The sequence below is a fragment of the Phyllostomus discolor genome, chromosome 4 (assembly GCF_004126475.2).
Source record: "Phyllostomus discolor isolate MPI-MPIP mPhyDis1 chromosome 4, mPhyDis1.pri.v3, whole genome shotgun sequence".
Classification (NCBI taxonomy): Eukaryota; Metazoa; Chordata; class Mammalia; order Chiroptera; family Phyllostomidae; genus Phyllostomus; species Phyllostomus discolor.
In genome coordinates, this window is record NC_040906.2 from 27,014,715 (window position 1) to 27,039,886 (window position 25,172).

General features: G+C 36.9%; 1 protein-coding gene across 2 annotated transcripts in view; it reads left to right on the top strand.

Moving 5' to 3' along the window:
- ICA1L (islet cell autoantigen 1 like) overlaps positions 1-16,586 on the top strand; it is a 38,646-nt gene extending 22,060 nt beyond the window's left edge. The window contains exons 8-12 of one of the 2 annotated variants that reach the window (XM_028510021.2): positions 523-608; positions 2,307-2,350; positions 7,558-7,812; positions 10,963-11,052; positions 14,576-16,586. In XM_028510021.2, coding sequence (XP_028365822.1) covers positions 523-608; positions 2,307-2,350; positions 7,558-7,812; positions 10,963-11,052; positions 14,576-14,691 — 591 coding nt within the window. In that variant the 3' untranslated portion in view covers positions 14,692-16,586. The remainder of the gene's footprint in view (positions 1-522; positions 609-2,306; positions 2,351-7,557; positions 7,813-10,962; positions 11,053-14,575) is intronic. The other variant, XM_028510023.2, reaches the window with a different exon arrangement.
- The last annotated feature ends 8,586 nt before the right edge of the window (positions 16,587-25,172 follow it).

The following is a 25,172-nucleotide window of genomic DNA, read 5'->3' on the forward strand; positions in this document are numbered from 1 at the left end:
TGGTTCACAGGCCAGCACTCAATACACTGAGCAACACTAGCCAGGACATTAGTATGTATTTTTAAGTCATGTTCTGATGTAGCATATTGCAGTCTAATAGTTATCCTTGAATTAGTGTTTTTGGTTTTTGTTCTGTATATGTTTCGTTTTTCAATTTTTGTATATTAATACTTCACAGGATAGCATACTATATATTTAGCTAAATTCAATATCCAATTTCTGCTCAGAATTGAAGTTGAAAATCTCAAGCTGTTTTTACAGCATTGCAGTACAGGCTAGAACCACACAGTAAGTCTTTGGCATATAATAAAGTTGTAAACTCCGTGGCTAGCCCACGTTACAGTGTGTGTGGTTTCCAAGGACCCGGGGCTGAGTTCAAACTACAGTAGCATACACTTCACTGTCTACTTCAGAACTATTCCTACTTCATACTGTTCTTTAGAACTTTTATTCTCATTTTATTTGCACAAAGAGAGGAGCAGATTCTTTTCAACTCCTTAACATTGAATGTCTTATCCTTAGCAACTACAAGACACTTCAAGCAAGCTTACTGAAGACCACAAAGAACAGCAAATAGAAAACAATTCACTCACTGAAAACCTCAATAAGTAAGCGGTCAAAAGTTATGTATCATATTATAGAACTCCTGGATATCGTCGTGTATTTGGAAAGAGTTGCATCTTCTCTGGCTTAATGAATACTTGTTTCTGTCATTTTTCCAATTAACATTAAAAATTTGTTCTGAAGTATTATTTTTTTCCCTCCCATTTTTAACACGGCAGGCAAAGTCAATGACCAGAGTGCAGACCAGATTAGGGTGATAACTCCAAATTCTGTAGCTTAGGAGGAGAGCTAGCTTCTGTAGCTCAGAGTCCCTGTGTAGCGAATCCCAGAAGGGGCAGCTTGGAAAAGAAGCAGACAGGTGCCAGCAGCTTTGAAGACAGAAGCGATTAAAAATCAATCTTCAAAACAAAACAGTTGGGCCTAGGCCTGGTCACCTGAGAGTGGAGGCTCTTGCTGTACACATCCTTCATGTTGCCTGTTTCCCTTTTCTTACAGCTCACCTTTGTTTTCCTTTCAGAGCTGCCACTTATGTCTCATTTTAACCAGATCGCACTGAGTATAACAATGAACCCAGAAACAAGGCCCAAACAATTATAAACCATATATTGTGGAGTTGAAGGGGATCTGCAATATAAACATTTCTTTTCTCTGTGGGGAAATTCAAACACATTTTTTTTGTCTAACTTGCATATATAAATGTTTTAGGATGCAGGTTAAATAATCAAATGTATAGTTATAAATTAAACTTACTTTTACATTGATATTTTAAATCATTACTTTAAATATATTAATTTAGTAATTTTTTCCATGATCACATTTCATGAAATTTTTATTCAAAATCCTCTCATGTATCTCTGGCATGATGAGAGCTACCTTTTGAATTAACAGATTCCAAAGCACTTCACCTTCACTTCCACCCAAGTTGCTTAAAGAACCATGCATGCATACTGTTATCGGAAATTTCACTCTGAAGTCCTAAGTATGTATTTGCTCTTTAGGCCTATTTTTGTATTTGCAAATAAATATTGCATTGCTTTATTAAAAAAACATTAAAAACAACCTTCAATGCTAGAATTTTGAGGCTAAATTCCAGGGATAATAATTAAACCTGTGTTCAATATCTTTGACTCATTTTTTTCTTTTTTTTTAACTGATTGATTTTAGAGAGAAGGGAGAGAGATAGAGAAGCATTGATTGGTTGTTCCCCTTACGTATGCGTTCATTGGTTGATTCTTGTGCGTACCCTGACCAGAGATGGAACCTGCAACCCATATAGGGGGTTGCTCTAACCAACTGTGTTAACCCGGCCAGGGCATCTTTGGGCATCTTTGTTTGACTTTTTAACTTTATACTAGATGGATGATATAAATATTCAAAATTAGTATTGATTGAAAATATTTTAGGCAAAATATGTCTTCTTCTGCAAATATCACTCAACAGCTTTGGTAACAGAGGTTCCCTGTAATGTAGAGCTAGCATTGTGCCTACGAAGCTGAACATGGGATCTGGTGCTTTGCCAACACTCAGTAGGTTTTTTACAGACTGAATAAAGGGTGAGGATTATGTTCATAGTCCGTGTAGATCTAGAGAAGAAGCGGAATTTGTCTAAGGCAGATTTTAAGAGATCTACTGGGCAACCGGTTTAAAAATTAAAAAAAAAAATATATAGAAAACTGAGGAATATAAATCCCAAATGTATTTTAACCAAAATCTTTGCACTTTTGTTTTGGTTTTTACTTCAGGTTAATTTTGTCAGATGAAGAAGTAAGCTTGGGAAGTGAATCAGGTAAGATTTTAAATTCATTAAAATGTGAAATTATCACATTTTACATGTCAAAAGTTTGTCACAGCTTTTAAAAAGAGATTATGTTAATATCTATTCAATTTTTTTAAAGGTCATTTTTTTTCAGTTCACATTCAGTATTATTTTGTATTAGTTTCAGGTGTACAGCATAGTGGTGAGACAGTCATATCTTTACAAAGTGTTCCCTGCCCCTGATATTTCCAGTGCCCACCTGGCACCATTCACAGCTTGATATTATTGACTATGTTCCCTATGCTGTACTTTTCATCCTCTTGCCTACTTTGTAGCTACCTATTTATACTTCTTAATCCCTTCACCTTATTCACCCAGTCCCTGAAACCTCTTCCCTTTAAGTCACATTCTGTCTCTTCTGTACAAACACCTGAGTTACTTTTATTTTTTCCACCTTTTGGAGTTATAATTGGCATATAACACCGTGTAAATTTAAGAAATACAATGTGATGATTTTATATATGTGTGTGTATGGCAAAATGATTATCACAGTAAAATTAGGTAACCCACCCCTCACCTCTCATAGTTACTACATTTATTTGGGGGTTAAAAACATTTAGGATTGACTGTCTCAGCCACTGTCAAGTACACAGCACAGTGTTGTTAACTAGCAGTTACCATGCTGTACGTTAGCCCAGAACTTCTTTGTTCCCTTTGACCGATCTCAGAAAAAACATCCGTTCAATGTTGTTGTATATAGGAATAGTTCATTATTGCTCCCTCCAATTGCCCCCTCCAATTTTTTGCTATAGTAAAATACACATAGTATTTACCATCTTAACCATTTTTAAGGGTACTGTTTAATGGCATTCAATACAGTCCTAATGTTGTACAACTATTACCACCATGTATCTCAGTAACATTTTTCATTGTATGTCCATTAAACAGTTTAAAAATTTTATGAAGTATAATTTACCATTTTTTCTGGATTTTTTTTTGTTTTTGGTGTCATATGTAAGAACTTTGCCTAACCCAAGGTCACAAAAATTCTTCTCCCAAGTTTTCTTCTAGTAATATTGTAAGTTTAGCTCTTACATGTAGGACTATGATCTTTTTGAGTTAATTGTTGTATGTGATGTGAGTTATCTCAGGTTTTTTGTTTTTGTATGTTGCATATGTATACCCAGTTGTCCCAGCACCATCTGTTTAAAAGATTCTCCTCTCTCCATTGAATTTTCCTGGCATTTTTATTGAAATCAAGTGACCAAAAAATGTAAGGGTGTATTTCTGTATTTTGAATTCTGTTCCATACTGTTTTAATTACCATGGCTTTATAATAAATTTTGAAATTAGATAGTGTAAGTACGCAACACTGTTCTTTTTTCAAAAATTATTTTGCTATTCTAATCCCATTGCATTTCTGTATAAATTTTTTAGTCCACTTGTCAATTACTACAAAAAACCTGAATTCATACATCACTTTGGAGTTAATTACCATGTAGACAATATTGGTCCTTCCAATCCATGAATGTGTGGATTTTACCTTTGGGTTTCAGTAGTTTGTCTGTGATGTATCTACATAAGGGTCTCTTTGTGTTGATTCTACTTGGGTTTTGTTAAGCCTGTTGGATGAGTAGGTTGATGTTTTCAACAAAGTTGGGACATTTTGTCTCTTAATTCTTCAAAGCCCCCCTCCCATACATTTGAGGCTCGTTATGTGTATATTGGTACTTTTTTCTAATTCTCACCTAAGGATATGTTTATTGATTTTAGGGAGAGTGTGGGGGAGGAGGGGAGAGAGAGAGAGAAATCAAAGTGAGAGAGAAACATCCCTTGGTTGCCTCCTGTACATGCCCTGATGGGGGATTGAACCCACAACCTAGGTATGTGCTCTGACTGGGAAGCAAACCTGCAACCCTTTGGCATACAGAACAATGCTCCAATGAACTGAGCCACCTGACCAGGGCAGTGTACACTGGTGCCTTTGATGTTGGCCTACCATTCCTCTCAGGGTCTGTTCATTTCCCTTTATTTTTTTTCTCCTCTCTGTTTTTGGATTGCTAATCTCTACAGTCTATCTTGAAGTTAGCTCATTCTTTTTCATGCTAGTTTGGATCCATTGTTGATCCTCTGTAGTGGATTTGTCATTTCAGTTCTTGTACTTTTCAATTTCAGTATTTCTATTTGATTCTTTTTTGTGATCTCTAACTCTTCATTGATATTCTCTGTTTGATGCAACATTGTCATAATACCTTATATATTTTTTAAAATATTGCTGTTTTGAATTTTTTCTAGCTTTATTGATGTAATTGATAAATAAAATTGTAAGGTACTCAAAGTAATACATTGTGTAGCTATGATATACATATGCATTGTGAAAAGTCTCCCCATCTAGTTAATTAATACATATGTCACCTCACCTCCTTACTTTCCTTTAGTTCTTTGAAATGTTTACAAGGACAACTTTGAAAGCTCTGTTGAATCTGACATTTGGTCACTCTCACAGGCAGATTCTGTTGCGTGCCTTCTTGCTATGGTATAGGTCATACTTTTTTTTTGCATGCCTTTTATTTCTTGTTGGAAACTGGACATGTTAGATAATATATTTTAGCAACTTCAGCTACTAGTCCTCCCTTCTCAGGCTTGTTATTATTATTTGCTTAGTGACAGGCTGTATTGTTTCAGTGGATCTGTTCCTCCAATAGTAGAACATCTCATGGGTTGCAGGCTGGGTTTATACCCTGTCACCTTGGCATGACAGTGGTTTTGAAAGGGCTCATTCTGACTCTTTCCCTGGTTCCACCCAGCTGTTAAACTCCACTAATTTTCAGATGTTTGCTGTATTGTTTTCAAGAATGCCGCAATCAATGAACCTTTGATTGTTCTACAGACAAAACCAACCATAATTGGGCTCCTTTGAGAGGATAGTTCCCTAGGTCAGTGTTTGAGATTTGTTCTTATCCTAGGCAGGCTCTTCCTTGCTGGCTTTTTTGCTGGTTCTTTCAGGCAAACTAGCTGACTACTATAAATCTAATTCACTCTTCAAAGAATCTAGCAGTCTTCTCTCAGTTGCCTTTCACCACTTTCTGAGAGCATCCTTAAGCCTGAATTTCTTCAAACTCAGCTAAAATGCAGTCAGTTCCTTTGGGAAAAGATTAGGAGCTATTTGGTAGTTTGCTTCTCTCTCCAGGCAAAACCCCTTAGTACTGGCTGATATGGGGCTAGCAACAGTGTTTTTCCCTGAGTGACATCCTTTCTCTAGGAGCTGCAGTGAGAAGGGTGACAGTAGTCTTAGATCTTTTTGGTTTGCCTCCTGCTGGGTGAAACTACCACCTTATGAACAAAGTCAAGTGATAAGGGCCCCTGTGTGCTCAGCAAGCCAAATCAGGGTCTCCATCTGGAGTCTGGGCATCTCAGTGGCAAATGGGAGCTTCCACCTCTTGTCTGCACTCCCCAGGGCTTTGCCTTGGCAAGAGGTAACTTGGGGCAGAATATGAAATGCTGATCTCCTCCTGCTCCTTCTGGGAAGAAAACTCTAGACACAGAGCTGGGGAGAGACAGAGCCCTGGTTTTTGGCTGCACCAGGTTGGACTGGAATTACCGAATTGGGAGTTGGAAGGAAGAGAGTGGTTCTTAGTTCAAATACCAGTCTCTCATTCTTACCGAATTTTAACTGATTTTCTTGAATCAATGTTTCTTTCCTTTGATGTGTGCTCTTAGAATAATTTAAAGATAATTTAAATGGGTGTTTTTAAAATAATTTCCACCAGCTATTTAAAAACTGGTATTCAGGTCTGTAGACCTCCTCACTCTATCCTGCTAGAAGCCCCTCTTTTACTTTTATTTAACAAAGGTGTTTAGGGTTGGTGCGGATCCTGGCCGGCACGTCCATGTGTTGTGGTTGCTAGACAAATACACACGGACTACAGAAGTCCTGTGGAGAAAAAGGGACAGCATGGCCACTCTCTGGGAGGGACAGGGCAAGAGGGCCCCAACCTCTGCCCAGACAGGCTTTTATTGCTTTTTCTGGGTACATTACAACAAGCATGGCCCTCATTTACTATGTACAGGTTCGCTGTAGGAGATTACCTTTTACAGATAACAGAAGAGAGAGTGACAAAGAGAAGGATGTTACAGATCAAGGGGAAAAGTGGTTAAACAGGTCACACTCCATACTTGAGAGGTTTAGCACAGACTTTAGGAAGTCACAGTAAGCACTTGCTGCCTCAATTCAGGGTGAGGGAGTTTTAGCAAAAGAAAATCTCGTAGCAGTCTAGGTACAATGCAGGCCTGATTCCCCACGGGAAAACCTCTCCGTGGGTGTGGTCCTGTGTGCTGACTGGCTCCCCACTGGTTTTCCACGTGGAGGCTGAGCTACATTTCTCTGCCATGTGAAACAGTTCCCTACATAGGGTCATGATTTTTCCTCTGTTAATTGATATTTAAGTATCTAATGGATCATACAGGGTAGGGCAAAAGTAGTTTACAATGGTGAGTACATGAGAGTTTATTCTTGTATTATTATTTATTGTTTTATTTTCCATATGAACTGTAAACTGACTTTTGTCTTACCCTATAATATGAAATGTCTTCATTATCATTATTTTTCAAAAATTCCACTTCCTTTTCAGATAAGAATTAATAGAAAGTATTAAAATCTGCAGGTGGAAGGGCCTTTTTATTTTTTAAATGATTTCTTTTCAGTGCATTGTAATCAGAGCATGTTGTTTGTAATATTTATACTTTGAGAAATTCACTGATTTTTTTGTGCCATAGTATAACTAATTTTTATGAATTTTCAATGTATGCTTGAGAAGATATATTTTCTATTAGGGTTTGTATATATTCAAAACAACTACCTTATTGATTATGCTGTTGAGATGTTTTGTTTCTTTTCTCCCCTTGGAGTGTTTTTTACTGAGTGAAATATTAAAGTCTCCCATTATTAATTTGTATTTCTCTTTGCATCTCCTGTAGTCTGTCTTACATAGGCAGTTGTTTAATTATTTTGTATGTAGATATTCATAACCATTATATATTCATTGTGAAATGAGGCCATTGTGATCCATAGCCTATCTAATTAGAAATAATTTTCACATAAACTTCCAATTACTTTGCTTATTGAAAATTATGTTAATAAAATATCAGAGTAGTGAAACAAATTTGATTTGCCCTACATCCTACTTTCATTTCTTCAAAAGGAAAAAAGCCACCCTGTTTTTATTTTCACTCAACAGTTGCAAAAGATGTACCTGTAGATTCATTGGAAGATGACTTTGAGAAGGAATTCTCATTTCTGAACAACCTCCTGAGTCCTGCTTTTTCAAGTACTAGTGAAGTCACTGGAGAATGCCAGACTGCCGTGGGGAGACTCAATGCCAGTCTGAGACCCCAGGAGCCTTCTGTGGGGTCTGAGCCTCTTGCTCAATCCGCAAGATTCCTTCCTTCACACCTCTTTGACCTTGGCCTTCATGCTGCTGGAGCTTTCAACAGTAAGTGTCTATGAAATGTTTGGACACCCATGACTTATTCTGTCTTTGTGAAACAAGACATTATACATGTGGATGCTAAAATGAAGAAGACTTGATTTTACTTATCTTCGGTGCTACTAGGTAAAATCTGTAGTCACACCAATCAACTGGGAAAAGAACAAATACTAACACCACTGAGTCTGAGAGTGAAACAAAGGCTGCTTTCTTTCCACCTCCACTAACCCCCACATTTTCTTCATTGACTTTTCCAGGTATCTTCTTTACACAGAAAATCATTGTTTTGTCTGAAACTCTTGACTTGCTAGGTGACCCCTACAGAGGGCAGGCAGATGGATTCGTCCATCTGGAAAAATTTGGGGTTTTCCTTCTGTGGGTTCAGAGTTGATGAGGAAACAGGGAACAGCCCTGGAGGCTGGTTCCACGGCAGCTGCAGCGGTAGGAATGGCGGCAGAAAGCTGGGGGCAGGCCATCTTCCTGAGGAAAGGGTCACCTGCTTTGTTCATACATCAAGGATGCCCTCTCTTCACCTACTGTTGTACCACCATGTATCCAGCTCAGCACCTCGGCAGTCATTTTGCTCCCCACTTCCATATTGGTTGTTAAGTCCTGTCTATTCTCTTTCTAAAACGTGTCTTAAATTTCCCACTTCTCCCCTCTGCCTCCACAACCAAAGCCACTTAGAGGCTCATTTAGTTTCCTGGGTTGCTGCTAGAGCCCTCCCACACCCTCCATGCGTCCTCCAGAGTTCTCTCTCCCAGAAGCAGGTTCTGATGTCAGCACCCTGCTTACATGATTTAAAAATGAAGCACCATGGGCTCCAGGATACAACCTGCCTGTGCCGGCACGTCCACCCTTATCTCTACGTTACTTCACAATACTTACCATTTCCTGTAACTATATTGAGTATTTTCAGATCCCTCTCTGGCATCTTTGCTTGTGGCACTTCTTCAAATTATGATGTTTCAGTGTTGGCAGTTGGGCTTGAGCCTGAGTGTTATTAGATCCCCAATCCAGGGTTCGCTCCATGACAGCCAACCTTTGAAGACGTCCTCAGTCCTGCCAAATGGACGTGGTTTCTCCCTCCTCTGGCCTCATCATTGTTTGTTTTCATGGTTGTAAGCAGTTTATCTTGCCTTATATCTCTACCTTTATCCCCTAGTAGGTCTTAACTATTCAGAAAAAGCCTCATAGCACCTAACAGTGTCTTAATGCATTGTACTTTGTATTGAAATACATATGTTCATACTTTATCTGCAGGATCATTATATTTTATGCAATCTGCAAGCATCTCAAGGGCATGCTCTGTGGGGTGATTCATCTTTGTAACTGAAAGTTAGCTTGATAAATACATGTCAGTTGACAATCACTCCATAAGAGTTTGTTACACAGCCTAAAAGTGAGAAGGGACAGTATCATTTGATAAAGAGGTATTCTAGGATAATTCAAATGTTTTGCTATTGTATACATTTAGAAAACAATAATTTTCATATGGCTTATCATTGGCCCAATTGTTACACATATTTGCAAATTGATTCCTTCTCTGCTGTGAACTCCTTCTGTCTTTCTCCTTAATTTGCCACATGCCTACCAGCATTGGATTCTTCTCTTTCTGGCAATACAACCTCAATATTTCTTTTAAAATGTTTAATTGAATTGAGAGAGAGAAAGTGGAAGGGGGAGGGAGAGAGTGGGAAACATTAGTTCATTGTTCCACGCATCTATGCATTCATTGGTTGTCTCCTGTATGTTCCCTGATTAGGGATTGAACCCACAGCCTGGTGTAGCAGGATGAATCTCTAACCAACTGTGCTACTACCCGGCCAGGGATCAACAATATTTTTTGACCACTCAGAACTTTTGTTCTGGCCCCTGACTGCAGGCTGACAGGGTATTTCCATGTAATAGCTGAGGCAGTTGATACTCAGTGTTTGTGTCTTGTTTAATCTAAGGTCACCAGAAGACAAATGTCTGGCTTCCTGCCTCCTAGTGCAGGACTCTTGTGCTCTACTGCCTTTCTGTTAGGTTTACTTCTTTTGCTCCTGTGATGTAGACCAGGAGACTGAGCTGCCTTGAGAGTTCAAAGATTTATGTTCTAGGAATCCCAAAGAAGATCTTGGGCCTCAAATGATCTCCTTCCTACAAGGAAGGTAGTAGGCAGGATAATCTAACTTCCTTTCCAGTACCGAGATTTAATTAAAGCATAGATAACTTCCTGTTACAGCACACATTTCCCTGTGTTACCGATAGAGTATTCATTATGAACTTTTTAATTACTACACAGTATTTTGTCACATTTACCCACGATAATCTGCTTCATTCCTTACTTATTGTTTCTATTTTTTCACTTAATAGATAATGCTGCAATAAACATGATCATGCATGCACTTTTTCCTTCAGTTAAATTGTTTCCTTGTATTTCTAGGACTAGGATTACTGAGTCCAAGGGTATAAACATAATTGTTGGTTTCAAGATTCTGTCAAGTCTGTTTCCTCTCTTCCCGACTCATTAGGACTTCTCTTTCTATACCATGTCCTTTAGCAATTGTTAAAAAAAACTTGTGCATTTACAGTCATGTGGCCCTTAAAGATGGGGAAACGTTCTGAGAAATGTGTCATTAGGTGACTCTGTTGTTGTGCAAACATCGTAGAGTGTACTTTCACAAACCCGGACAGTGAAGCCCACTACTGTAATTGTATGTGCCCCACTTTCATACACCTGGCAGTGCAGGAGTGTTTACACCATCATCACCACCAACATGTAATGCATCGCACTATGTTGTGGTACATTACAACAGCTACAATGTCGTTAGGGACTATGAATTTTTCAGCTCCTTTATGTTATGGGACAACTGTTGTATATGTGATCTGCCATTGATTAAATTGTCATTATGTAGCGCATGGCTGTATTTCAAAACCACTTTGAGAAATGTAGGGAAGTCCGATTTAACTCTAGATGGGACTAAATTTAGATTTGAATGACATACATGATTGCATATAAGTTGTAAGTGTTTTATACCTCTTATACTGTAGAATCTTACCCTGGCATGAAGACTTGTTAGATCTTTTTACCTCGTCTTGTTTCTGTGGCACTACTTGATGCTACTTTCCGTCTGATCAACAGTGGATAATTCGCCACTTCCCTCCCCACAGGCTGGGCCTCCAAAGGGGGATTAGAACTTCCTCTTCCACACACTGATAACAAACCGGTGCCTTCACAGAGTCCAAAGAAATTAACAAAATGTAAGTTATTTATTTATATTCTCTGCCATTGTATTAGCAATCAGTCAAATTCAGATACATGTAGAAAGGGATCATTCTAGTCTTCACTTCATACTACCCAGAAAAATATTTTGTAAGCAGTGAATTAGAATGAAAGCTGTAGTTGGCTATCCATCACCACAGAAAGCGTTGAATAGAAATTGGTGAGCTTGTCCTAGTAAACTAAATTCTGTACTTTAACCTTCAATATTTTGTGCTAAGGTTTGTTTACAAGGGATAATACCACTGGGGATAGGAGATGCTCTCTGATTACCAGATGCCTACTGATGAATAAGGCATTCTTGCATGCACTAGCATGGGGCCTGGCACACAGTAATTGCTAATGTACTGAGTACTTACCATATTGTTGTCAGCAGAGCTGGTCCGTGTTGTAATTTCCATGCAGGGAATACATAGAAAATAGACACACTGTGTCTTGCAGAACTTTACATACATATTAATCTTAGTCACTGATGTTTTTAAAAAACTTTTAAAATTGGAATTTCAAATGTACAGAAATTGTGCATAAATGAAAATACCACAGAAAACAGCTGTATACCCATTACTCAGATTCACCTATTATAGTGTTTTACCCATTTGCTTTATGCAGGCATCAGTGTTATTTCTGAACCTGTTGAGAGTAAGTGACATACATCATGACCCTTAAACCTAAATACTTCAGTTTGTTTCCTGAGAACAAGTACAGTCACTTGCACAATCCCAGTGTGACTGTAAACTTTAGGAAATTTATAGCACTTTCCCTGCTGATACAGCAAGTCTAGGGGTAGGCATTGTATTCACTTTAGCTATTCCGTATTCTCTTTAGCTATTCAATCTGATGCATTTATACAGCTTTACAAAATGTTTTGGATATGGACTCTTTAATGGGATATAGTCCCTCTGTTCTACTGTTTCTTGTTTTTACTAAGATGCTTCTTACTTCAATTTAGTTGAGGTCCCCATGTGATTAAAATCAAGTATTCATTCTTTCTTGCATTTAATTTTTATTAAATTTGTAATTTATGTACAGTTGGTATGTATTAGTTTCAGGTGTACAATATAGTGGTACACATTTTTATACCTTACAGTGTCATCACCCCACTTATTCTAGTGACCATCTGTTACCATGCAAACTTATCACAATATTATTTACTGTATTCCTCTTCATCTTTTCTTATCCATCCACCCACCTCTTCCTTTCTGGTTAGGATCCTGTTGGTCTCTGTTTCTATGAGTGGTTTTCATTTTGTTTCTTTACATTCCACATACAGGTGAAACCATATGGTATTTGTCTTTCTCCGACTTATTTCACTCAGCACAATACCCTCTAGGTCCATCTATATTGTTACAAATGTGAAGATTTTATTCTTTTTCTGGCTGCATAATATCCCATTGTGTGTGTTTGTGTATCTAAATAACATCTTTACCCATGGACACCTAGATTGCTTCTATACCTTGACTATTGTAAATAATAATCTGGTGAACATAGACAGGTATGTAACTTTTGAATCAGTGTTTTTGTCTTCTTTGGATCACTACCAGAAGTGGAATTGCTAAGTCATATGGCAGATCTGTTTTTAGCTTTTTGAGGAATACTGTTTTCCACAGAGGTCGCACCCATTTGCAGCCACTCCAACAGTGCACAAAGGTTCCCTTTTCTCCACACCTTCTCCAGGACGTTTGCTGACTTTTTGAGAACAGCCATCCTGACTGGTACAAGGTGATCTCTTTGTGGTTCTGATTTGCATTTCCCGGTCATTAGTGATCTTGAGCACCTTTTCATGTCTGTTGGCCAACCATATGTGTCTTCTTTGGAGAAATGTCTTTTCATGTCCTCCATCCATTTTTAATCAGATTTTTTGTTGTTGTTGTGATTGAGTTGTAGGAGTTCCTTGTATATTTTGGATATCAAACCCTTATTAGACATATCATTGATGAATATCTTCTCCCATTCAGTAGGTGTTTTTTTGTTGGTGGTTTGCTTCACTGAGTAGAAGCTATTTAGTTTAACGATGCCCCATATGTTTATTTTTGCTTTTGTTTCCTTTGTTTGAGAGGACGTATCCAAAAAAATATTACTCAAACTGATGTAAAATATTTACTACCAATATTGTCTTCTAGGAGTTTTATGGTTTCAGGCCTTACCTTTAAATCTTTAACCCATTTTGAGTTTATTTTTGTATATCACGTAAGAAAGCGGTCCAGTTTTGATTTTTTTACATGTATTGGTCTAGTTTCCCCAAACTGTTTGTTAAAGAGATTGTTGTTACTCCATTGTATACTCTTATCTCCTTAGTTGTATATTAGTTGACCACATAAGGAGGATTTATTTCTGGACTCTCTGTTCTGTTCCACTGAGATTTGTATTTGTTTTTGTGAAAGTACCATACCATTTTGAGCATTATAGCTCTGTAGTATAGTTTGAAAGCAGTGTATGATATCTCAAACTTTGTTCTTTCTTAAAATTGCTTTGGCTATTCATGGTCTTTTATGGTTCCATATACATTTTAGAGTTATTCTAGTTCTGAGAAGAATGTCATTAGTATTTTGATAGGAATTGTATTGAATGTGTAGACTACTTTGGGTAGTATGGACTTTTTAACAATATTAACACTTCCAATCATGTGCATGGTATATCCTTGCATTTATTTGTGACTTCAATTTATTTCCTTAATGTCTTATAGTTTTCACACCATAGGTCCTTTATCCTCTTGGTTAAATTTATTCACAGATATTTTATTCTTTTCATACAGTTGTCAGTGAGATTTTCTTAATTTATCTTTCTCATATAAAAATTCATAGGGATGTAAAGTACAGGTAGGGAGTATATTCAGAAATATTGTAGTAACTATGTATGGTGTCAGATGGGTACAAGACTTATTGGGATGATCCCTTCATAAGTTATATAAATGTATAGTCACTATGTTGTACATCTGAAAGCAATATAGTATTGTATGTAAACTATAATTGAAAACATAAATTAAAAAAATATTAAAAATTTGTCAAGTGCACATGGGAAAGACAAATGAAACAACTGTAAACCAAAATAACTGTTGGGTGTGTTAATGTGATAGGGTTAGGGGGATTTTCTCCCCTTATGCTGATATTTAATATTGCTTTTATAATAAATCCTTTAAGTACTAAGTTTACAATGTAATGTTCCTACTTTGTATGAACAAAGATTACTTTGAATTTTGAACCTCATCTGAGAGCCCTGTATAAATTATCTTAGTGATTCTCAGAAAACTTCACTAGTGCTTGCCTTTTCATCACATCTTTTCTCAGAGCAACATGCAATCACTTAGATATAGGAGCCTCAGCCAAGTATTGGTGTCTGCATTAGTTTTTCATAATTATCCTTAAGAAGATATAATTGATAGTTTATTCTTGTCAGTTGTCTTTTTTTGATTCAAAACAAGCATTTACTTTAAAATCATGAAAGTGGCACAGTAATGTGATTTCAAAAGTCTGAGACTCATTAATGTGTGTGTGCTTCCTTTAATAGCTCCCAACAGTGGTAACCAAGACATGTCAGCTTGGTTCAGTCTATTTGCAGACATGGATCCACTTTCAAACCCAGATGCTATTGGACACTCGGATGATGAACTTCTTAATGCTTGACTCAAGTTATGATGTCTCTCTTGTCCTTGGTCTTCAAACATTGATTTTGCAACATATTGACTTTATGTAAAGGAGTTTATATTGTGATTCACACAGAAAAGCACTGTGTCTGTGAATATAACACTCGTCAGGCAACGTTAGACAGATGGTAAAGACCCTGTTTAAATTGACTTCTCTCTTTAATATCTTGGATTTGCAGCTGTGATAATATGTGGGAAATACTGGAAACCATTTAGTTTGAGATAGATAACAAAACTTATTTTGAAATAACAGCTAGTAAGAATTCTGTCAATGAGTTGGGCTTATTTCTTTGGAAAGCCTTTTATGTATAAGTTGCTTTGTTGGCTGTGAGAATTCTTTATGTGGATAAAAGACAGAGTGTAAACCGGGTTGTGATTTCAGGTTGGTTTTTAAATAAAACAGGGGCAAGGAGAATTTTCTGCTATGGAAAATGGCACTAGAACCAGACCACTTTTGACTTCACCAGAAAGGCAGGATAAGATTTGAGAACTCAGTTTACTTTAATGAAATCACAGAGAAACTTGGTGCTTGGTTTTCTACTTAGAGATGAAAATATAGTAGTACTTTTTTTCCTTCATAGAAAATCATGGACACACCTCAATCCACTATCAGATTTTCATGGGAAAGTAGCAGGAAGATTTATTTGTTTAGTTCATCCTCTGTAGAAATAGAAACATGTCTTTCCATATCACAAACCGCAAGAAGGTCCACACACGCTGCAACTGTAACATATGGTGTGCACATTCGTCCTGAGAGGAAGGGGAAGATGCTCCCTAAGCAATTGACATCAGCATTCCTGAAATTACCTAGCAGCTTCTCTCTGAATGGGGGAGAAACTCTAAACACCTTATCCTTATACATATTTGCATACTTACAGATATCTTGGCATGCTTTAACACAGAATACTTCCTGCCAGAGTTACAGAAAGCTGGTCAATAATTGTCTTATTTTTCTACTTTCCCCTTTAATTGGGAGACACCATCCAAAGCTCTAGTTGATTACTAAGGAAAAGCTGTAACCCCCTGGGAGGGTTCTGAATGTAAGTACTAGAGGGAAGGATATTTAATTCAAATTAGTGTAAGCTAATGAAAACAGCCACTGTGTACACACACCAATCACTCAATTTCCTGGTCTGTTTTTTTGCCCACTCTTTAGTGTTGAGGCAGTTCTCAGGTGTGTTACTTTTGTCACCCAGACCATTGCATTCCTGTAGGAAAACATTTTAACTTAATTGTTCACAGCAGTTTCAATGTGCTCTTAGTTCTAAAGAGGCTTATTTATTATTTAAAAGAGAATTGCTTGTACCATCTGAGTCATTGCATGGACCAAAGTAGGTGAAATGCAGCCCACCTCTCATCCATAGAAATCTGGCCCAAGTTCTGAATTGCTCACAAGCTCTCAAAAAAACCCACTGCTATGGTTGAATACTGCATAGGCTGCTGGGAAGACCTTATCTGAGGGTCAGAAAAATGGACCCAGGGAAAAGTTGTCTTTACTTAAAATCTTCTCACATGTATAGTCCTATTTCTTTATTTGGTTATCCCTTCAGAAGTATTTTTTAACTCTTCTTTTTTATTCAGTGAAATTCCCCAGAATGCAATACTGTCTTTGTTCTGCCAAGATTCAGTCACCTTTGAGTGCCCCAGAAAATGCTGACTTTATGTCCTTGGTTTGTGTCCTTTTTATTTTACTGAATTATTTTGCTTATGCATTAGTTCCAATATATTCATCTCCTTCACATGCAAACACACACATCACAACACGGAGGAAAATCACTGGTTCCTCCAAGGCAGAAGTCTGAATCCCAGACTATGAATGTGAAGGAATACTGCCCTTAATTTCCCATGAGCAAAGGTTCTCAAAAACAAACATACGAGGGATTTTTATTATTCAGTTCTTGTGTCTCTAATATTTTCTTTCAACACAAGAGTATGTGGTTGTCCACTTAACCCAAATGCAACATGAACTGCTTTAGCAAGTCTAGTTACAACTTTAGCAAGTCTTAACTCCATTTTTGAAGAGCACACTAAAAACTTTGTCATTAAAATTAAGGTAACCATTCTTATTTTCTCAAGATTAGGTATTTGAAGCTCATTCATTCATTAGAGAGCAGAAACAGAAGTGTGGTTGCTGGGATACCTGGATTGCTAATAAAGGAACAACCGTATCCTCAGTAGGGAGTGAAGGGAAGGACACAACAAACAACACAGAACAGAGACTGTTTGTCTGAATCCAGACCAGTGACTGAACCAGACGCCTACCTGAATCACAGGTAGGCTGAGAACAACCCTTTCAGAGTAAATGGCTACTTTCTATATTAAATGGGGAAGAATACCTATCTTCTACCTTTTATACCAAATCAGAATGCATTTATCATCAGACAAAAACCAGAACTAAAATTTGCCTAATGTTTGCACAACCACTTTACAAGAAAGACAGGAATACCGGGGCATATTAAGATTAGATAGGTGTAACTTTATATTTTTTGAAATCTTTCATCAGTTGTAAAACTTAGCCCTGATATGGTGAGAAACAAACTGTATTTCAGCAAAATAGGTTTCAGTATTTGCACAGCATAAAGTTTGTATTTCAACTATGGATATTTATTTCATATAACTATCTTTGTGGACCATCCAGAAATAAATGTGGAGGTGGTACAGCCTAAGAACAAATGAACTTTGGATGTGCTCTATTTTTCTGACTTCTTTTAATAAAGATGACAAGATGGCATAAATGAAAAAAAGCTTTATTTCCTAACATACTCAATACAAATCCAATTATTGTTTCTCTATTTCAAAGCTTGGTTTTTACCATAGGATTGTAGTAGTGACAAGGTAGTTTGAATGAAAAAATAAATAAATATATATTTATATACACACACATATATATATATATACACACACACACATACATACACACACCACAAAATGAAAATAAAACCAGAGCAATTAATATCCTTGTCAGATTGATTCTAATTTACTTCTTACATAAGGGACACTGTACAATATGGGAAATAATAATATGTGTTCTTCATATAAATACTCTTGGTAAGAAAACACAAACTATCTAATATAAAAAATTTGGGCCCAGAAGCAATAACCAATGAAATATAAGCCATCGTGTTTAACCTGATTTCCTGAAGGCAGTGAGACAAAGAAGCCAGAATTGAACCACTGCAGTGCATTTCCTTACCTTGAGCAATAAAGCAGCCCCAGAATTTTCTGAGAGAAATTTAACTAGGAAGGAAATACAAACTTAAATATCAATGAACTCAGCAGCATTGAAAGTAATGCATTAATGCATTTAAAACATACAATGCATAAGTTGTTTAAATAAGTAAAGAAAACCTATGTAACAGTATGGGAAGAAAAATATTTGTTGGTCCAGACAGGATATATCCATAAGCCCAACATAAAATATCTTCCATCTCTTATGTCAGGTACAGGGAGACAGTACAAAAAAAAAGTACAGTAAAAACTGTCCTTGGCATTTAAAGGGAAGGCATGGCTCTTAACTTGGTGGTGTAAAAATAAACTGTTCAATGTCCAAAGCGTAAATATAAAAGGCCTATATAGATAAAGGTCTAGATGATGTTAACAGGTAAGATTTTAAAGAAAGTGCATTGTTTTTAAAGAAAGTTGTTTCCTTGTTCCTTTTTCCCAAAGTAATACCCAAAAGTCTGAAAAATACAAAAAAGCAAAAAAAGAAATCATCCACAGTCCTACCATCCAGGAATAGCTACTGTTAACATTATTTATTTTATATTGTCTTTGAGCTCACATACACTTTAAATTGCTATAGTGACGTGTCTGTTGTTTTCTCCATCTGAAATGGGCATGCAAAATTATTGAGACCGACGAAACTACTTTTGTCTTCTCTCAAAAAGGTTATAAAAGTACACCAAAAATATGATTGGAGTCTATTTCTGCATCTCTAAAAGATGTGCTCCAAATGTTTCTCTTTACTTTTTACAGCTATGGCAACATTAAAACCCAAAAAGCTTGAGGATTTGTGTCACTAACTCGCTGGGTCAGGAGCTGGTGTCTCACCAGCTTGCTTTGCATTCACCTTCTGAGCCAAGCTGCCAGCAGTGCTGTCTGCAAAGGACAAACAGGGCAATGGCCCAGGGGCACATAATTTGCAATGACCCTAAAAACCTTTGGTTTTTTAGTGACACTGTTACAGGAGAACACAACAGTAAGGCTCTGTGGATTGAGCACTGGCCTGAGAACCAAAGGGTTGTGGGTTCAATTCCCAGTCAGGGCACATGCCTGGGTTGTAGGCCAGGTCCTCAGTAGTGGGTGCATAAGGCAACCACACATTGATGTTTCTTTCCCTCTCTTTCCTCCTCCTTTCCCCTATGTCTAAAAGTAAATAAAATCTTTATTTAAAAAAAGAATTAAAAGAAAATAAATATCTATCTAGGAATAAATTATCAAGGAAGTAAAAGATCTGTACTTGAAAAATTATAAGATACTTAAGAAGAAACTGAAGAAGATACCAGTAAATGGAAGTATATACTATGGTTAATGGACAAGAAGAATTAACATCATTAAAATGTCCATACTAACTAAACAATCTACAGATCAATGCAATTCCTATCAAAATAACAATGGTATATCTTACAGAACTAGAACAAATAATCCAAAAATTTGCATGGAACCATAAAAGACTTGAACAGCCTCACCGATTTTGAAAAAGGACAACAAAGTTGGAGGCATCACACTACCTGATATCAATCTGAACTATATAGCCATAGTAACCAAACCAGCATGGTACTGGCATAAAAACAGACATATAGATCAATGGAACAGAATACAGAACCCAGAAATACACCCATAAATCTATGGTCAATTAATGTTTGACACAGAAGCGAGAATATAGAACAGGGTCAAGACAATCTATTCAATAAATGGTGTTGGAAAACTGGACAAATACGTGCCAAAAATCAACTAGACCACCTTACACCATATACAAGAATAAGCACAGAATGGATTAAAGACTTAAACATAACACTTGAAACCATAAAACTGCTAGAAGAAAACATAGGCAGCCAAATCTCTAGCATTTGTCTTAACAATATTTTTCCTGATATATCTTCTTGGGCAAGGGAAACAAACCAAAAAAATGAACAAATGGCATTGCATCAAACTAAAAAGTTTTTGCACAGAAAAAAAAATCAGCAAAGTGAAAAGACAACCTAGTAAATGGAGGAAGATATTTGCCAATGATATATCTGATAAGGGATTAATATCCAAATTTATAAAGAAATCATGCTACTTGACACCAAAAAAACACATGATCCAACTAAAGAAATGGAGAGAGGACCTGAATAGACACTTCTCCAAAGAGGACATACCGATGGCCAATAGACATATGAGAAGATGCTTAATGTTGCTAATCATCAGAGAGATGCAAATTAAAACCAAAATGAGGTATCACCTCACACTTGTCAGAACTGTTATCATCAATAAATATACAAACAACAAGTGTTGGTGAGGATGTGGAGAAAAGGGAACCCTTGTGCACTGTTGGTGGAGATGCAGACTGGTGCAGCCACTATGCAAACAGTGTGGAGAATCCTCGAAAAATTAATAATGAAACTGCATTATGGTCCAGTGATTCCACTTCTGTGCAGATATCTGAAGAATCCCCAAACACTAACTCAAATGAATATATGCTCCCCTATGTTCATTGCAGCATTATATATAATAGCCAAGATATGGAAACAACCCAAGTGCCCAATAAAAGTTGAGTAGATAACACAGTGGTGGTATATATATGCCATAGAATATTACTCAGCCATAAAAATGATTGAAATATTACTATTTATTTTCAACATCATGGATAGACCTAGAGGATGTTATGCTAAGTGTGATAAGTCAGAAAGACAAATACCATATGATTTCACTTGTATGCAGAATCTAAAGAACAAAACAAAAGAATAAACAGAAAGACTCATGAAAACAGAGAACAGACTGATGATTGCCAGGGAGAGGGATGTTCGGGACTGGGTGAAGGGATTAAGAAATACAAAGTAGTAGTTACATAATAGTCATGGGGATGTTAAGTACAGCATAGGGAATATAGTCAATAATATTGCAATAACTATGTATGGTGCCAGGTAGATACTGAAGATATCAGGGGATACGTTGTAAAGTATATGATTGTCTAACCACTAGTTTGTACACCTGAAAGTAATACAAAATAATACTGAGGACTTCTGGTCAAGATGGAGGCATAGTTAGACAGGCTTCTCTTCCTTGTACAACCACAAGAAGGATCACAACTAACCTAAACACACACACACACACACACACACACACACAAACAAAATAAAACCCTCCAGAACTCCCAGAAAAATCACACTCTATGGAAGTTTGACAACCAAGGAACTAAAAAAGACATATTCATCCAGACAGGTAAGAGGAGCAGAGATGGGGAGCTGGGGTGGCAGCTGGTGGAACAGTGGTCCCACATTTACATGTGGTGGGTAAAAATGGGAGGGATACCTTGGGAGTAAGCAATCCCAGTCCCAGGTCAGAGCGTGCCACCCCAGGAAGATAAAGCCTCATAACTTCTGGCTGTAAAAGCCAATGAGAGCTGGAGTGGCAGAAGAAACTGCTGGTCTCTTGGGAGAATCTGTTTAAATGGCCCACATGGTCCTAGAAGACAAGCAAACTCACCCACGCTGGGAACCACCACCAGGGCAACAGCTAGAAAGGTGCCAGTGCATATGGGAAGTGGGTGAAGTGACTGGAAACAGGGCAAATGCCAAGAAAGCCTCCAGTAGCCAGGCAGGAGCTATGTCCCCCCTCTAACCCCTCCCCCACATATAGAGCCACAAAGAAGTAAAGTGGGAGGTTCTATCCAGGCAAATACCTAAGGCCACATGCCACACAACTTAACAGGTGTACTAAGACAAAGAGTCAAAGCAGCTCTACCTAATACACAGAAACAAACACAAGGAGGCTGCCAAATTGAGAAGACAAAGAAATATGGCCCAGCCCTGGCTGGTGCAGCTCAGTGGACTGAATGTGACCTTCCAACCAACATGCCACTGGCTTGATTCCCAGTCAGGGCACATGCCTGGGTTGTGGGCCAGGTCCCCAGTTGGAGGCATGCAAGAGGCAACCACACATTGATGTTTCTCTCCCTTACTTTCTCCCTCCTTTCTCATCTCTCTAAAAATAAATAAATATTTTTAAAAAGATAAAAAATATGGCCTAAATGAAAGAACAGAACAAAACCCCAGAAAAAGAGCTGAACAAAAGGGAGACAGGCAGCCTATCAGGTACAGAGTTCAAAACACTGGTGATAAGGGTGCTCAGAGAACGCATTGAGTACACCAGAAGCATAAGTAAAGAAATGAAGGCTATACTATGTGAAATAAAGAAAAATCCACAAGGAACCAACAGTGAAGGGAAGGAAGCCAGGGTTCAAATCAATAATTTGGAACATAAGGAAGAAATAAACATCCAACCAGAACAGAAGAATAAAAAAAGGATTAAAAAAAAAAGGAGAGAATAAGACAACTCTGGGACATCTCCAAATGTGACAAAATCTGAATCATAGGGGTGCCAGAAGAAGAAGAGCAAGAGCAAGAAATTGAAAACTTATTTGAAAAACAATAAAAGAAAACTTCCCTAATTTGGTGAAGGAAATAGACATACAAGTCTAAAAAGCACAGATAGTCCCAAACAAGATGGATGCAAAGAGGTCTGCTCCAAGACACATCATAATTAAAATGCTAAAGGTTAAAGATAAAGAGAGAATCTTAAAAGCAGCAAGAGAAAAGCAGAGAGTTACCTAGAAAGGAGTTCCCACAAGACTGTCAGTTGATTTCTCAAAAAAAAAAAAACACAACCAAACACAAAAAACAAACAACAACAACAACAACAACAACTTTGAAGGCAAGAAGGGACTGGCAAGGGATATTCAAAATGACAAAAAGCAAGGAGCTACAACCAAGATCACTCTATCCAGCAAAGCTAACATTTAGAATGGAAGGGCAGATAAAGTACTTCCCAGATAAGGTAAAGCTAATGGAGTTCATCATCAAGCCATTATTATATGAAACATCAAAGGAATTTATTTAAGAAAAAGAAGATCAAAACTATAAACTTAAAAATGAGAATGAACTCACAACTAGCAACAACTGAACCTAAAACAAAAATAAAAAGCTAAGCAAACAACTAGAATACTAACAGAACCACAGAACTGGAGATCACATGGAGGGTTATCAGCAGGGAGAGAGTCAGGGGAGAATGGGGGGATAAGGTACAGGGAATAAGAAACATAATAGCAGGCACAAAATAGACAGGGGGAGGTTAAGAATAATATAGGAAATGGGGAAGCCATCGAACTTATATGAATGACCCATGGACATGAACTAAGGGACAGGGTGGGGGGACATGCTGGAGAGAATGGGGGTACTGGGTAGAGGGGGATAAAGGGGAGAAAAAAATGGGACAACTATAATAGCATAATCAATAAAATAAAAAAAACTATAAACTCCTAGAACTCATCACTTAATTAAATAAAAGTCAATCTTAAACCCTATTTTCCTTTAAGTAAAAGTATCAGTTGGGAATAAAACACAGCCTTATCTCTTAGGAATACATATAAACTATTTATGAATAAATTAGAGGAAATGGAAAATTGGCAAATTCACCTGTAAAACCATCTGGGTCTGTAGAATTTTGAGAATGAATCAGTTTAGTTTTTAATTAGCATTACAATTTTAGTATTATTAATGGGTACAGATTTTTCATTTATTTTGCCAATTTTACATTTTCTATTTCTCCAGATAGAAATCTGGTATGTTTAGTTTTTTTTAATGTTATTAATGTATACATATTTATAAGTAAATACATTATATAGAAATAAATTATTGGAGGTTACAACCAAACTATAAATTCATGAAATCAAATTTGACCCATGCATCAATATTTTGGGATAAAATTAGTTTGAAAAAATATATACCATACTTTCTCTTGAAAAACAATCCACATGTCCTTGACAATTATCAGAAGCTATCAACCTGTATATAAAATGGGTTAGCAAACTTTTCTAGCTTTCTACTTGTGAAGGAACCCGGTCCAGTTTCAATTCGGTTAAAGAGAAATGCTCCCAGGATGAGCCATCAGGAATAGTTCATAAGGTTCTATCAAGGAATCAAAGCAGCTAAAAGATTTTCCCTACTAAAAGACTTTATGATAGAGGTATCATTACTATCCTCAATCTTCAGGTGAGGTAGCTGAGACTTAGAACAGGTTACTTGTCCAAGGTCTGGTTCCATGGCCAGTGCTTATCTCTCTGTATTATTCTACTTCCAACATACTAAGTTAATAAAGACAAAAATATGGTGAATCAAAATATGGAAAATTAGCTGTGTCTCCTAGAAGTCATATCACAGATCACCTAAGGAAAATATCATTTTCTCAACTTAATGTTTTTTTAATGAAGACTGTGATTCCATATTTAATGTTTCAAATATGCTTTTGCATTAATTTGTCCTACACAATTATCTATGAAATAACACATCACCAGCAAAACAACAAATTCCTTCTCTGGATTTTTTAGTATCTGTGCTCCTACCTGACACTGGTTAATGGCAGAATGGTTGTCATGGAATGGAGACTGTCTTCCTTTATCTGGGTGATGCCAACTGCTGTGTTTACTTCTCTGCAACTGCTGGCATAATTTTGCAATCTAAAACAAGGGAAAAATAACAAACGCATTAGAGTGTTTTCCACACTACATAAACATCTTGCTTAATAAGACCCAGTAAAATTTGGCCGTAATAAAGGTTTTGAATTTTCAAACTGTATCACAAAACCTGATTTAGTGTACATAATTTTTATATATACACATACAGGTGTGCATATGAGTGCATATTTAAAAGAAAAATAGCACTAGCTGGTGTGGCTCAGTGGATTGAGCACTGGCCTGTACTGAAGGATCACAGGTTCGATTCCCAGCCAGATCACATGCCTGGGTTGTGGGCCAGCACCCCAGTTGGGGGAGTGTGAGAAGCAACCTACTGATGTATCTCTCATGTGTTTCTATCCATCTTTTTCTCCCTTACCTTCTCTAAAAGTAAATAAATAAAATATTTTAAAATAACTAAAGAGAAACAAAGTTATGTTCCAATATTGTTCTGAGCCTTCATGCCTCCCAAGTGCTACCCAAGGGAAGTTTTCAGCATTTAAAATAAATTATATTACAGCTTTCACAAAGAAATAAATAAAAATAATTATTCTCTCATTGCCCTTATAAATCACATTTTATTTAGAGTTAGGTTCTTTATCAAACACTTAAGTTTCAACAGCTCCAAAAATTAAACAGTATTTCAAAATCAATTCATGCCACAAAATGTATTCACACACTCTTTAAATAACAATATAATTTTAATCACTATCTAATATTATCCCTGGACCGAATTTTAGTTTTATTTC